At 35.4% G+C, this 15,430-nt stretch overlaps 2 protein-coding genes across 2 annotated transcripts; both read left to right on the forward strand.

Moving 5' to 3' along the window:
* Window positions 1-3,034: 3,034 nt before the first annotated feature.
* Window positions 3,035-7,006, forward strand: LOC131614268 (uncharacterized). The gene is made up of 4 exons (XM_058885879.1): window positions 3,035-3,230; window positions 3,330-3,919; window positions 4,127-6,232; window positions 6,275-7,006. The coding sequence occupies exons 1-4, from the start codon at window positions 3,035-3,037 to the stop codon at window positions 7,004-7,006; spliced, it is 3,624 nt and encodes a 1,207-aa protein (XP_058741862.1).
* A 4,512-nt stretch (window positions 7,007-11,518) lies between these two features.
* Window positions 11,519-13,918, forward strand: LOC131612006 (EP1-like glycoprotein 3). The gene is made up of 2 exons (XM_058883822.1): window positions 11,519-12,352; window positions 12,691-13,918. The coding sequence occupies exons 1-2, from the start codon at window positions 11,966-11,968 to the stop codon at window positions 13,678-13,680; spliced, it is 1,377 nt and encodes a 458-aa protein (XP_058739805.1). The 5' UTR covers window positions 11,519-11,965; the 3' UTR covers window positions 13,681-13,918.
* The last annotated feature ends 1,512 nt before the right edge of the window (window positions 13,919-15,430 follow it).

Below are 15,430 nucleotides of genomic sequence, written 5' to 3' on the forward strand. Positions count from 1 at the left end.
ATCACTTATTTTTAAACTAGCCTAAGTGTGCCTTTGCCCTCCCTAGAGTGGAGTATCTTGGTCATTTCATTACCAAAGATGGTATTTCAACGGATCCTCATAAGATTCACGTTGTGAATTCTTGGCCGCTGCCTAACAACATTAAACAATTGAGAGGATTTTTAGGTCTGGCTGGCTACTATCGAAGATTTGTCAAGGATTTGGGAAAAATAGCCAAACCCTTAACTGGCCTTCTGAAAAAAGACAGTTTTCATTGGAATGATGAGGCTACACAATCTTTTCTTTACTTGAAACAAGCCCTTGTGTCCGCGCCTGTTTTGAGATTGCCCAATTTTGCACAAAAGTTCACCATCGAAACTGACGCATCCGGCAAAGGCATTGGAGCTGTCCTAATGCAAGATCAGCACCCTATTGCATACATAAGAAAATCCTTAGGGCCTAAACAACAAGCAATGTCAGTCTATGAAAGAGAACTCTTGGAAATCGTGTATGCAGTGCAAAAATGGGGCTCTTATCTTGCACACGCACCCTTCATCATTAAAACAGATCATAGAAGTATCAAATATATGTGGGACCAAAAACTCAATACACATTTTTAGCAGGTTTGGGTATCGAAATTGTTGGGTTTTGAGTTTGAAATTCAATATAAATAGGTTGTTTCTAACCAAGCTGCTGATGCATTGTCAAGGAAAGACGGCGCTGAAATATTAGCATTGGCCCTTAGTAATGTTGGTATTGATCTATTAGAATCTATTCAACTTGCATGGCTACATGATTCTAACCTTAATGCTGTTATTTCTGATTTGGAAAAGATTATTCTTCACGTCCTTAGTACTCTTGGGTTAGGAATGAATTAAGAAGGAAAGGAAAATTGGTGATTGGTTCTAATACAAAACTCAAGGAGTCCATTTTGCAATGGTTACATAGTTCAGCATTAGGGGTCATCCTGACAGAGATGTGACTAATAGTAGAGTCAAATCTCTCTTCTATTGGAAAGGCATGACTAAAGACATTCTCACATTTGTCAAAAATTGTGGTATTTGTCAAAAGAACAAAGCTGATTTGGCTGCTTACCCAGGTATTTTGCAACCTCTGCCTATTCCTAATCAGATATGGACTCACATCAGCATGGATTTTGTAGAAGGACTTCCAAATTCAGCGGGTAAACATGTCATCTTTGTGGTGATTGATAGACTCATAAATTATTCTCATTTTATGGCTCTATCTCATCCTTATACTGCTCCAGATGTAGCTCAATTATTCTTGAATAATGTGTTCAAGCTTCATGGTTTGCTGGAAACCATCACAAGCGACAGAGATCCTATTTTCCTAAGTAAATTTTGGCACAAATTTTTTCAAATTACATCAGAAATCTCTATTGCCCAGCTATGTCTGATTATAGGTGGAATAGATATATGTTTTAATCTAAACTTTGCCTCATATCTGATGGTGTTATAAAGTTTTAGAGAGAAAGGTTTATTAGTGGTTTACGTAGATTATTTGATGAGAAAGTTAAGATTAATATTAAGCAAAATTTTAATGGAGCTATACCTTATAATTCTTTAATAATGGGAGAATTATCCATTGTGGTATCCTGGGACATTCTGAAAACTTTTGTTCTAGAATTAACAAGTCATCAAACGAAGAGGTCGTGCGAAGCTGGGGAAATTCTATCCGTGCAGAAAATGGCTCTGTTGACAGCAACAATTCGAATAAGTGGTTGAGGGGGAGTTCGAGGTGCTGGGGGCAGAAGTCAGCCTGGGCGTGAAAATGGGCGAGTCGGTGATAACGCTTTTATCAATGCAAATTTGAATGCCACTACTATCAATCACACCCTGTTTGGTAAAGTACTGATAGACATAGATCCTTCCTCTAAGCTACTAGTCTTTTACAAGCGTGGAAACGATACCGAAACTCAATCTGGAGGGAGCCCAACCTGGACTTGTTTTAAGCCTTCTGAGAAGATTGAAATTGCAGCGACAAATTCTTCTCATATGTCCAGCTCTGCCAGTGCTAATGTGGTGACTCTCCCAAGCGTTAATACGGAGTTGGCGGTTATGCTTCGGGAGAAGGCCGCGGTCAGTATAAAAGGCACGCAGGAGTTGAACTGCGTCGTTAACAAGTCTCCAAATGTAGCTGTGAAGCAGTATTTTCTCAATCAGGTCGAAACACCAACTTTTAGTAACTCGACTCTGAACTTGGACAACACAAACACTGTTAGAAAACTTCTGGAAGTCGAAGCTAGACCCCGAATGCTGCTGATTAACGAAGGAGGGGCGCGGGAAGATGACGAGAGGAGCGATATCACTTTTATGAACAAGTCGCGAATTGGCCAAGGTAGCAGTGTTGTGGAGAATGTGGAATCTGTAGAAAGAGGAAGAACCACTCAGGCCCAGAATATTTCTCAAATCTCACTTGTTGGAAATAAAGTTATTTTTGATAACTCTGCCATAACTCAGACTGTGGAACCTAAACAGGCAGCCCTCAAGGCACAAACTATGAGAGACATGACTCAGGCCACGAGATGGATGATAGCCTCTACTGGTACTAAGTTGAAGCAGATAGCAACCAAAGATAATTCAACGGGACAAAACTCTATCAGAATTCCTACTACAAAGGTCTCTATGAAAAATCAAGCTCGCCGTAAAATTCCAATTAAAAATATATTGCTGAATGAAGGGAACAGTGCTCTTGAAGACATTGTTGTGGGTTTAACTGTGAAGAAGAGGTCCCGAACAGAGGAGAATGGAACAGCCGCGGCAAAGCCCGAAGCGGCGAAATGTGTGAATGAAGACACAATTTGTTGTAATGATGCTGAAAAACTCAATTTAGCTGCTGGAAATGACACAACCATGCAGACTGAAGCTGGAAACGATGTCGATTTTGTAATGGCAGGCACTGTTAATCAGGCCTGCCAAGAGCCATGAATGTTATTAGCAGGAACTGTTGGGGTCTAGGTAGCCCGAGCACAGTTCCGAACTTAAAGTACCTCATCCGAAGATATAAACCGGATGTTTTATTTCTGTTTGAAACAATGAGTAATGCTAATAAAATTGAGGAATTACGATATTCGTTGGGTTTTGAGTCGTGTTTTAATGTTAATAGAGAAGGCAGAGGTGGTGGATTGGCAATTTTATGGAAGTTTTCTAATTTTTCAATTCAGAGTTACTCAAGCAATCATATTGATGTTATTGTTCATGATTCAAGAGTTGGAAACTGGAGACTCACTGGTTATTATTGAAATCCTGAAGCTTCTCGTAGGAGGACTTCTTGGAATTTAATTCACAATCTCGCTAATTGTTCTAATTTACCTTGGTGTATATTGGGAGATTTTAACGATATATTGTCGCCTGATGAAAAAAAAGGAAGAGTAGAAAGACCAAATTGGTTAATCAGCGGGTTCAGACAAGCGGTTCAAGATGCTGGTTTGGTAGACATCCCAATGGAAGGTTACGTGTTCACGTGGTTCAAAATCCTAGGTACGGCGCGAGCAGTTGAAGAAAAATTAGATAGAGCCATGGCTAACAACGCTTGGTGCGGGCTGTTTCCGAATGCTAAGATGAAGAGCTTACCGGCTACAACCTCTGATCACTACCCCATCTTTCTCTGTTGTGATCCTCCTTCAACTTACGTAACGACTCGGAAAGTATTCAGATTCGAGAATGCATGGTTGTTGGAACCAGGTTTCAGTGATTTTCTTCACGAGCAGTGGCTTAGACATGGTGAAGATTATGACAGTATTATGAAGAAATTGGAAGCTTGTGGTGATAGTTTACTTCACTGGAGTAAAAATAATAGCAACAAGACCAGAACTGAGATTGAGAGTATCAGTAGAAAGCTTAATATTGTTAGACAGCATGTTGAAGGGGATAATTTTAATTACTTTACAGCTCTTAAATGCCGTTTGAATTCTCTTCTGGTTAAAGATGATATATTCTGGAAACAAAGAGAAAAAGTGCATTAGTATAAGGACGGTGATTTGAATACTCGCTTCTTTCACATATCTGCTTCTACTAGAAAAAAGATCAATACAATCAGGTCGCTTACTAATGATGATGGGGAAGTTATCAGAACTTCGGAAGGGATGTGTAAATTAGCTCATGACTATTTTATTGATTTATTTCAGAAAAAGCCAAGTTCTCGGAACCAGGTTCTTCAAGCTATTAACACATCCATTACTACTGAAGATAACAATATGTTGACCAATCCGTTTATTATTACTGAATTCAAAGAGGCTATTTTTTCTATGCAAGCGGATAAAAGTCCAGGTCCTGATGGTTTTAATCCCGGCTTCTACCATCAATTCTGGGATATATGTGGGGTCGAAATCTTTAATGCCAGTTGCTTATGGCTGGAAAGCGGCATTTTTCCTGATAAGCTCAATTCGACAAATATCACTCTCATTCCGAAAGGAGACTCCCAAACCACCATGAAAGATTGGAGACCGATTGCGCTGTGTAATGTTTTGTATAAAATCATAGCTAAAGTTCTCGCTAATTGGCTTAAGAGAGTCCTTGACAAATGTATTTCTGATAACCAATCGGCTTTTGTGCCGGGGAGATCTATTTTGGACAATGCCTTTGCAGCTATTGAGGTGGTGCATCATATGAAGGCAAAGACTAAAGGTAAGAGCGGAGACATAGCTCTTAAACTTGATATCAGCAAAGCTTACGATAGAATTGATTGGGATTATCTGAAGGATGTTCTTTCTTCTATGGGTTTCTGTCAGAAATGGATTGGGTGGATTATGCTTTGTGTAGAAACTGTTGATTATTTTGTGGGTGTGAATGGTAATATGGTGGGTCCGATTATTCCGGGGCGGGGATTGAGACAAGGTGACCCTTTGTCTCCGTATTTGTTTATTTTGTGCTCTGAAGGACTCTCAGCCCTCATCAAACAAGCAGAAGCGCGAGGAGATATTCATGGTGTTAAAATTTGTAAGAATGCTCCCATTATCTCTCATTTACTTTTTGCCGATGATTGCTTCCTCTTCTTCAGAGCAGCTGTTAGCGAAGCAAATATGATGAAGAATATTCTTACCACTTATGAAGAAGCCTCTGGTCAAGCTATCAATTTCCAGAAGTCTGAATTCTATTGTAGTAGAAATGTTGATTCTGGACTTAGAAATCTCTTGGCTGGTACTTTACGAGTTCAACAAGTATTAGGTACCGGTAAATATCTTGGAGTCCCCTCTATGATAGGAAGAAACAGGAAAACTACTTTCAAGTTTATCAAAGACAGAATTTGGAAGAAGATAAACTCTTGGAGTAGTCGAAGTCTCTCACAAGCAGGTAGAGAAACGCTTATAAAATCTGTTCTCCAATCTATTCCGACATATATTATGAGTATCTTCTTACTCCCTTCCTCCTTGATTGATGAAATTGAAAAAATGTTGAACTCGTTCTGGTGGGGTCATACAAAAGATAACTCAAGAGGTATTCATTGGTTGTCATGGGACAAACTATCTATGCCTAATATTTTTGGTGGTATGGGGTTCAAAAACCTAAGTGCTTTCAATTATGCCATGTTAAGCAAACAAGCTTGGAGCCTTATGACTAAGCCTAACACTTTGGTTTCGCGCCTTTACAAGGCTAGATACTTTCCCAAGTGTGACTTTCTTAATTCAGAGATTGGACATAATCCGAGTTACGTCTGGCGTAGTATTTGGAGTGCTAAATTTGTGGTGCGAGGAGGGTACAAGTGGAGCATTGGTACGGGCGAGTGCATATCGGTTTGGGATCAAAACTGGTTATTCGACAGCTCTGCGGTTACTAATTTGTGGCCCGACAATCCGATGGTGGCAAATCTCAAAGTTTCTGATCTTATTAACCCAACTGGCAAGCAATGGAAGTTGAATTTGATTTATCCGCTAGTAGGTGGTGAAGTGGCGCAGAAAATCGCAAACACTCCATTATTCGAAGCGGTTCATGAGGATAAAGTGTTTTGGAATCTTGAGAAGAATGGCATTTTTTCTGTGCGTAGTGCCTATCGTTACTGTGTCAACGAAGCCATAGACACCTCTCATCTGCGTATTGATAAAAAGTGGGATTTAATTTGGAAGATGAAGATCCCTCCAAGAGTCAAGAACTTCCTGTGGCGCTTATGTAGAAATTGTGTCCCTACTAGAACACGCCTCATTGACAAAGGTGTCGGGTGTCCTGATAGTTGCGTGATATGTGGGAATGGTTATGAGAATAATAATCATTTATACTTTCAGTGTCCTAAGAGTATTGTCTGTTGGGAAAAAGTGGGGCTTTGGCAAACTATTTAGCAGTTAGTCAACAACGAAGGAGATTTTAGTTCTGTTGTATTTTCTTTTCTGCAGGTCTCTACTCATGAAAATCAGGCGGTATTTTCTACTATCTTGTGGAGTATTTGGAAAAGCAGAAACAATGCCCTTTGGAATCAAATCGAGGATTCTCCTGAGAATACCTGCTTGCGAAGTTCGCATCTTTTATCAGGTTGGCGAGACGCTCAACAGGCCAGGAACTTAGCTTCTCCTATAGATCAATCGGTACCCGATCCTAAGTGGTGTAAGCCACCCACCGGTTGGCTAAAATGCAACATTGATGCATCTTTTTCTAGCAACAAGGTTGGTATAGGCGCCTGTATCAGAAATGATGAAGGTACTTTTATTACAGCTCAGACAAAATGGTTTTCTCCTATTACTGATGTTGATACCGGTGAAGCTCTTGGACTCTTAGCTGCAATTAATTGGGTTTTGGACCTTGGCTATGATAATGTGATTTTCGAGTCGGACTCTAAAAGTGTAGTGGATAGTGTGACTATTCCTAAGCCAAACGACTCAGATTTTGGCGCCATTACTCGAGCTTGTTATCAGGTCCTGACTCACTCTACTAGGAACTTTCAGGTTAAGTTTATTAGAAGACAAGCTAATGAAGTTGCTCATGCTTTGGCTAAGGCGGCTCCATCTCTTGCTAGTTTTCATGTTTTTAACGATGTACCTACTTGTATTTACAATATTATTATTAATGAAATGGTTTAGTTTCTTGCTGTCAAAAAAAATCGTACTGATTAAAAATTACAAAACAAAATTAAAAATAAAAAGGCAAGTAACGTGCGTAAAATGAATTTTGCGAAAAATATGGGGCTACTTCTTTGAGAGCACATAGTAATCCAAATAATAAGAAAATTGTTAACAAAGAATAAATAATTCTCATTATCACAAAAGAGAATCTTACAAAGATACTAATATTTTTTATAGAAAGAATTGTGGTAAAAAACCCTGCAAAAACCCTTATAAATAGAAAGATAGAGACATTAAATGCTTTAAATGTGTTCCTTTTGGACACAACTCTAACAAGTGTAATATTAAATAAAGGATACACCATATTAGAAAGATGAATGTTTATATATATATATATATATATATATATATATATATATATATATATATATATATATATATATATATATATATATATATATATATATATATATATATATATATATATATATATATATATATATATATATATATATATATATATATATATTTATAGCACCGGTTTAGTCCGGTTCGGGGGCGAGTTCTGACATTAAGTGGTTCTATCTCCCTCTCGATCGCAGTTGCGGAGGATGGAACCGTAGTTCTCCCTACCAAGTTCAGCGCCAATCACCACTGAACCAACTAACGATTGGTTAGATGTATATTTTTTAAACTGGACAACTGTAATAAAAGCGTTAATGTTCTTATTAATAATCAAGGTAATACATTAATAGGAATTCTAGATAAAATGAAAGCTTGGAAAGCAAATAAGCTTTCATGAGACAAATTTAAGATATCATTGAAGAAAATTAAATCCATAGAAATGACATACACAAAGTTGAATTTAAAGATGTGATTATTTAAAAATTCAATTGAAAAACTCCGTCCATAGAGGTTTTACATAAAGAAATTAAGAATTTAAAGAATGAAATTAGATTTTTAAAAGCTAGAGATGATGAATTAGAAGACAAGTTTTTAGAAAAACAAGGTAATTTAATTATTCAGAATCAAAATAATTAAAATATTTCAACTTTATCTAACACTAATAGAGTTAATGAAGAGGGATATATTAACAAAATAGAAAAAATAATATCATATAAATACTATAATAAATTAAAACTAGTTATTGAAGATAAAACTTAAACAACACATTACAATATATTAGGTATCTCATACCTAATAAAAAGGATTTAATAAACAAATTACCTATGGAGCAGATTTAAACTGTATCCCAGAAGGGTTAATACCAACACAACTTTATGAAAAGACTAGAATTCTTGAAAAAAGCAAATGGTAACAAAATTACAAATTTCTTATAAATTATCGAATGGTAAAATTTGTAAAAATAAAATATGTTATAATGCTTATTTTCAAAACATTATGAACATTATGTTCAATTATTACTCTCACTTTACCATAGTCTATTTAGATGACATATTATTATTCTCATATTTTACAAATCAACATATACAACATATGAATCAATTAATTAAAGATAATGGTTTAGTTCTATTAAAAAGAAACTTAAAATATTTCAAGCTAAAATTAGATAGATTCATGGATTTTAATATTTTACAAGGAATGTATGTTCTCAATTAGTAGTTCTTTAGAAATCATTAGTAAATTTTCAAATGAATGACGAGATAAAACCCAAATACAAAAATTCTTAAGTTGTATAAATTATGTGTCTGACTTTATATCCAACTTAAGAATCATTAGTATACCTTTATTTAAGAGACTTAGAAAGAATTCTCTTTCTTGAGATAATTTTGGGACCTAAAGTATCTTGCAATTAAAGAAAATAGTTAAAAAATTACCATGCTTAAGAATACTAGATCCTAAAGCCAACCTAATAGTTGAAACTGATGCCTTAGACATAAGATTTTGGAGAAAACTAAAGCAAATACTTTTGAGCATGGAGAAGGAACAAGTTGTTAGGTATTATTCTGGAACCTGAAACCCAGCTCAATTAAATAATAGTACTATTAAAAAGAGATTTTATATATGTTTTATGAATTACAAAATTTAAAGATGATTTTTTTTCTAAAACATTTTTACTACAAACGGATTGCAAAGATGAACAAAGTATTTTACAAAAAGACGTTAAAAATTTATTCTCAAAACATATATTTGTGTTAAACATTAATTTCTTTTTTTTTTATTTTAAAATTAAGCATATTAAAGGAATTAAAAACTCATTACCATATTTTTCTAACAAAGAAATTTTAGAGTTGAAAACATGAATAAAAAGTTAGTTGACCTAGAGAAGATTATGGTCCTCTAATTAAAGGTCAAAGAGACAAAGAAATAATTTTAGGTCATCCATCTTTTGTTTCCAAAATTACCTCATCTATTTATGCTACTCCCATGACAACTATTAAGCCTACTTGTTTAACTTTATTAGCTTTTGCCTCTTAAATTACCAGTCCATTATATATCCAAAAAGTTTACCCCTCAAAATTAGTCATCTATACTCCTCCTTTTTTCTCACCAAAATCAACATTTATTACCAAATATTTGTCTATACCAATATTACCTTTAAAAGACAATTTATTGCCCCCCTAACTCTTCATTATAACAAAATATTGCAATAATTTTCCCTCCGAAAATTTTCTTCATTCCTAAAGAATAGTTTAAAATCGAAAAATTCTACGAATTTATCTTGGTAGATTTTGAGTCTATTACTCTTATCCATCTAATAGTTCGGAATAAAAATTCTATCAATGGGACTAATGCTCCAGGACCACAAGAGAGGGAGACACCACATCTCAACCCAAAACCTTAAGCAATGTGAGACTTTAACCAATCACACTTGCACCCAACATTCTCTCCCACAAGTGTAAGTCCTCCGCATCCTATAATAGGATCCACCACCGGATCTACCTCCCTCACCCCCACCAAGTCGAACCATGACAATGATACCACTTGTTGGGGAAGTCCGGGGAGCGAGGTCAGAAAGTGTCAATGGGCCAAACGTTCATTGTTACAAGAGACTTTGACACCACATATCCATCAAAAACCTTAAGGCAATAGGGGTATGGGTAACCTCTCTTATAAATCGAACATTTCCTCCATTCTTAGTCGATGTGGGACTTTGCATAACTTTTACACTTGAAATCCAACAATCTCCCCCGCAAGTGTGAGTCCCCCACATTATTAGCCTAGATCCACTTGGATCCACTTCCTCTCTCACACCGAGCCAACCAGGGCTCTGATACCACTGTTGGAGAGTTCGGGAGAGTCGGAAGCACCAATGAGACCAATACTCCAGAACTACAAGAGAGAGAGAGAGAGAGAGAGAGAGAGAGAGAGAGAGAGAGAGAGAGAGAGAGAGAGAGAGAGAGACCACATCTCAACCCAAAACTTTAAGGTGATAGGTGAATGAATCACCTCTCTTATAAATCCCACATTCTACTATTCATAGGCGAAGTGAGACTTTATCCACTCACCCTTGTACCCAACATCAGACGTCATATTTTCACATATAACACCACTGCTCCATTAGGAAATCAAGAATAGTTGATGATCAAGTAAACTAGGATTCATATTCGGTAGAGTGTGGTTCCATTATGGCGGATTAGGGGAACTTGCAAGGAGATTACTCTATTGTCCAAGTCAGTAAATAAATGACAAATAATTTTAGGGTAGACCGGATAGAATATCTTAATTTTATGCGTGGAGAGCTCTATATAGTTCAAACGATTAAAACTATTTCTACTTAGATCTATCTGTGAAAATTTAGCAGTAGGTCGAAATGTTCCGTGCTTGAGAGTGGTAACACGTGTTCTTCGAGCTTTTCATCGTGATGGTTATGATTGGGCATTCATTCGCAGACCTTGTAAGCAACCCAAAATAAGAATTGAATAAAATTACTGAAATCAATACTGCATAATTGGAGTTGTTGGATTGCAGAAGCACAAGCAGAGACTAAAAACAACTTGGTTGTATTACAGTATAAGATCTTAATCCATAAAGGTGTGAGAATTTTAACTGGGACTCTGAACTTGAAAGCCAAAGAATATACTATTACTACAACTCCATAGCACAAGTATGGTAAAACAAAAGTTTGTTTCCCAAGTAAACCTCGTACCAACCAAGTCTTCATTAAAAATATAGACAGAAGCACACTGCCACTGAACATTCCAAGTTGCTTGAACATTAACATGTCACCCAACCGTAAGAAAAGTGTCATCTACTACACGTGTCAAATAAGCAAGACATGATCCATTTTTTCTTAAACCCACCACTCATAAGACACTATGCAATTTGCATCCCCACTAACAATTGCACTCAATTGAACCAAACAGAATTTGATAAATAGGGTCCCACATGAGTATCTCGGTCACCCACGCTCAAAGTCAATTCAACTTTTAAATATAATCACTTTTATAACTCTCAACCCCACAAAAATGCTCACCTATCTGTTTTTCAATACCTTAATTTTGAGGTAGGCCTCTTAAATACCAGATTCTTTTATGGAAAAATTAGATAACATCAATGTAGCAAAATTAGAAATTTCATTAATGCTATACCAATAATTCAAACTCAAAAAAAGTAAAAAAAAAAAAAAAACAAGTAAGATTCAATGTCATTTACTCACATAAAAAACTCTCATATGGCCAAGTTTGTGTTCAACAATCTCAGTGAACCGTCTCCATCTCGTTAACTCTATTCAGTTGATAGTTATGCAGATACATTTGACTGCAGGAGAGCAGGTTCGTATATGTGACAACTAGTGTTATAGTGTAAAGATAAAGAAAAAAAAACTTTTGCAATTGTTTAAGGAAATTTAGAAGCAACATGAAAGCTAAAAGCCTTTTTTGGAGTGGGTGGAGTGAGTGTGAGGTTCTGTAATCATGTACACCTTTTCTGTTTCTTCCTTCACATTACAAACCCATCTCCAAAAACCATTAACTATTACTTCCAAAACTTCAAAAACAAAACTCGTTGATACTAATGAATCTTTTTTATCATTTTCTATTCTTTGTTCTTTTATTCAATTCTGCATTTTCTGAGTCAAGTGTTGGTGTAGGACACAGTCTTATGGTTGAAGCTCCTCTGGAGTATAGAATTGGTTTCAAAGTTGGAGGTTTTCTTTTGGAGAATGATCAGACAGTACCGAAGTACCGAGTTGCATTGAGTATCGAAGCAATTGATTCGAAATTCGCTTGCTCATTGTTGGTTTTTCTTGGAGATGTTAAGGTTTGGGATTCTGGTCATTATTCTAAGTTTTATGTCACTGGAAAATGTTTGCTGGAGTTTAGTATGGATGGTGATTTAAGGCTTAAGGGTCCTAATGGTACAGTTGGATGGAAAACTGGAACTTCAGGACAAGGTGTTAAGGTAAAATATCTATAGCTTATAGCTTATAATTTATACGAAAACAAATTAACTCTGTCTCATCTAGAGCCATCTTTGTGGATGTGCAAAGTAGGCTACAGTACGTGACCTAAATTGTCACCGTGGCAAAGTAGGACCTCTAGTATGGCTAATCTGCACAAGGCCTCTGAAAACTTAAGACGACTCTGATTTTATTATTTGTTGTAAAAACAATTTTTACATAAGCAAGTACTTATATATGATACATGATTATGCTTTAGGAGATTAACTAAGTTGTTTATTATAGTGCATTGCATAGAAACTAATATTTGTGAATTGTTGCATTGAATCATTTGAAGCAGAACTTGCAAATACTGAGGACCGGAAACCTTGTGCTTGTGGATGAACTAAACAATGTAAAATGGCAAAGTTTCAATTTTCCAACAGATGTAATGCTCAGAGGCCAACAGCTCGATGTGGCGACTCGACTAACATCTCGGCGAAGCAATTCGACATTGTTCTACTCATTCGAAATCGAGAACAATAAGGTTTCATTGTACGTTAACTCCGGTAACTTGAGGTATTCTTATTGGAACTTTCAACCTACCATGAGTAGAAGCATTACATATATCAAGCTGAGTTCTAAAGGGTTGTTATTGTTTGATGTAAAATACAAGAAAATCGCGCAAATTCCGTCTCAAAGTAATCAACCCTTGAAGTTTTTAGCATTGAAGAATGAAACGGGAAATTTTGGCCTTTATTTCTATTCACAAGAGAAAGGAAAATTTGAGGCTTCTTTTCAAGCACTCAACAAAACATGTGACCTTCCAAATTCTTGTAAGCCTTATGGTATATGTACATTTTCCAATACATGTTCATGTATTCAGATTTTGACAAATGACAAAAAGGGCAGTACTAGTTCTGATTGTAGTGAAGGATATTCGGGAGGTTTTTGCAGCGGTGATAAGGCGGAGATGTTGGAAATCGATAATGTAAGTAGTGTGCTCAAGGGTGTTCCTGAAACGGTTAATATTAGCCGAGAAGCGTGTTCGAGTTTATGCTTAAGGGATTGTAAATGTGCTGCAGCGTTGTATTTTAGGAACGCGAGCGTTGATGGCGCGGAATGTTATCTTTATAGATTAGTACTTGGTCTCAAACAGGTGAATAAAGGGACAGGATTTAGTTATATGGTTAAGGTTCGAAAGGGAATCGGGAGAAATCGCGAGACGCGTGATGTGAAAAGATGGATATTTGTAGTAGTAGGAGTTTTTGATGGTTTTATAGTTATGATTCTTGTTGGAGGTTTTGGTTATTGGTTGTTCAAAAGGAGGAGGGATGGATTGCATTCTTGAGATAGAATTTTATGAGAAGTTGATGAAAGGGAAGTTCAGGTTTGAGTTTTGAATTCATTTGTGGAAAATTAGAGGGAAAAGAAAATATAGAAGCATTTTTATTTTAACATGTATACATACACAGTTTTGGTTGATTTAGAGTGATTGAAATTTCTTGATGGTGACAAAATGCTGCTTATTTGCAGCTTATACAAAACTTACTTATCATTGGTGAAAACAGAAATGTGAACTTCTTGAATGTAATTGACTTCTAGGTAATTAGGCAAATGGATTTTCTGATTTAGCCATTTGAACCTTTGTAGCACGAATTGAACAGACATACTCGGGTCTACACATGTTCTTACAATCAAAGAATTTCATTTTGATTATTACCGATATATATATATATATATATATATATATATATATATATATATATATATATATATATATATATATATATATATATATATATATATATATATATATATATATATATATATATATATTCATACGTACTTCATATTGCTTTAATATATATGTTGACGATTTAGATGTGTAATATTTATTCAAAAAATATGTATATAGTGTTGAAGCAAATAATAAAACTAACTTTTAAAAATACTTGTCTAAATTATCCAACACATGTTATAATGAATGACATATTGGTGTCAAACACTGTTTCAAAACGTGTTAAAGCAAATAACAAATATATTTATTTTTGGGACATTTTTATAACTTTTTTTGTCACTTTTTGTCATGCAATATATAAATGTCATATAAGTGTCTGACACTACGACAACACTTGCTTCTATACGTGTCCAAGTCGATATCAATTATTCATAGAATTCAACTAATTAATTATCTTGTTAAGTTAAATTTAGGCCCATGATCATTTGTATTTAAGCCCAGTTTTTATTTCTTGTTAGCTAAGGATTTTCTATGGGAATTTCTTATTACACCATATATACTTCAAAAGAATACTTTGAAAACTAGAAATTGCTCCTATGTTTTTGGAAGTATATTTTTGAACGCATCCTTTGCATCACACAAAAACGAGCAAATAAGGTGTCACTCTAGAGTCACATTAAAAAAATCCAGAGATGTATCTCTAAGAGTGTGATATAATAAATTGCTCCAAAACCATTACAGGGATAATTCCTGAGATGGATCTCTGATAAAATTGTGCGGGAAAATCGGAATCCTGTCACCTTTGCATGTCAGAGTATTTCAGAGATGTATCTCCAGAAAAATCATAAGTGAAATTGCTAAAAACAGCAACATGCACGATCAACTTCATTTCACATATTTTCCTTAAACCTTCTCCAAAAACAATTCCATTCTCAATCAAGTTTTTCACTTCAAATCTCCATTCTTGAGTTTCATCAAATCAAAATGAGCTAAAGGAAGTGAAATTTAAGGTAAATTTCATTCATTTCAACCCTCATTCCTTACATTAATCTGGTTTTGAAACAAAATGGGCTTTTACCGGAAGTGTATTTCCAGAAATTTTATGAACCCATCTGGATATGCATTTCCAGAAACTGTGTGTGCTGATTTTCTAGCAATTTGTTTTCTGTTACGGATGATTATTAGTATTTATGTTTTTTTTACATTAGGTATGGTGAATCCCGATGTTATCCCTAAACCTATTGTGTCTCAAGATGCTTCACCCATCCTAGTGAAGGTTGTAGATTTTCCAATCCATTTTTTAAATGAACAAGAGTATGATTTTTGTGATGACATGATGCAATGGATTCATATAGAGGCC

This window comes from Vicia villosa, linkage group LG6 (assembly GCF_029867415.1).
Source record: "Vicia villosa cultivar HV-30 ecotype Madison, WI linkage group LG6, Vvil1.0, whole genome shotgun sequence".
Classification (NCBI taxonomy): domain Eukaryota; kingdom Viridiplantae; phylum Streptophyta; class Magnoliopsida; order Fabales; family Fabaceae; genus Vicia; species Vicia villosa.

Excerpts from the sequence above, each read along its gene's own strand:
- LOC131612006 (XM_058883822.1), top strand. The coding sequence starts at position 11,966 with ATGAATCTTTTTTATCATTTTCTATTCTTTGTTCTTTTATTCAATTCT. Across the intron at positions 12,353-12,690 it reads CTTCAGGACAAGGTGTTAAG|AACTTGCAAATACTGAGGAC; the intron begins GTAAAATATCTA and ends CATTTGAAGCAG.
- LOC131614268 (XM_058885879.1), top strand. The coding sequence starts at position 3,035 with ATGAGTAATGCTAATAAAATTGAGGAATTACGATATTCGTTGGGTTTT. Across the intron at positions 3,231-3,329 it reads TGGAAACTGGAGACTCACTG|ATTTTAACGATATATTGTCG; the intron begins GTTATTATTGAA and ends GTATATTGGGAG. Across the intron at positions 3,920-4,126 it reads GCCGTTTGAATTCTCTTCTG|AAAAAGCCAAGTTCTCGGAA; the intron begins GTTAAAGATGAT and ends GATTTATTTCAG.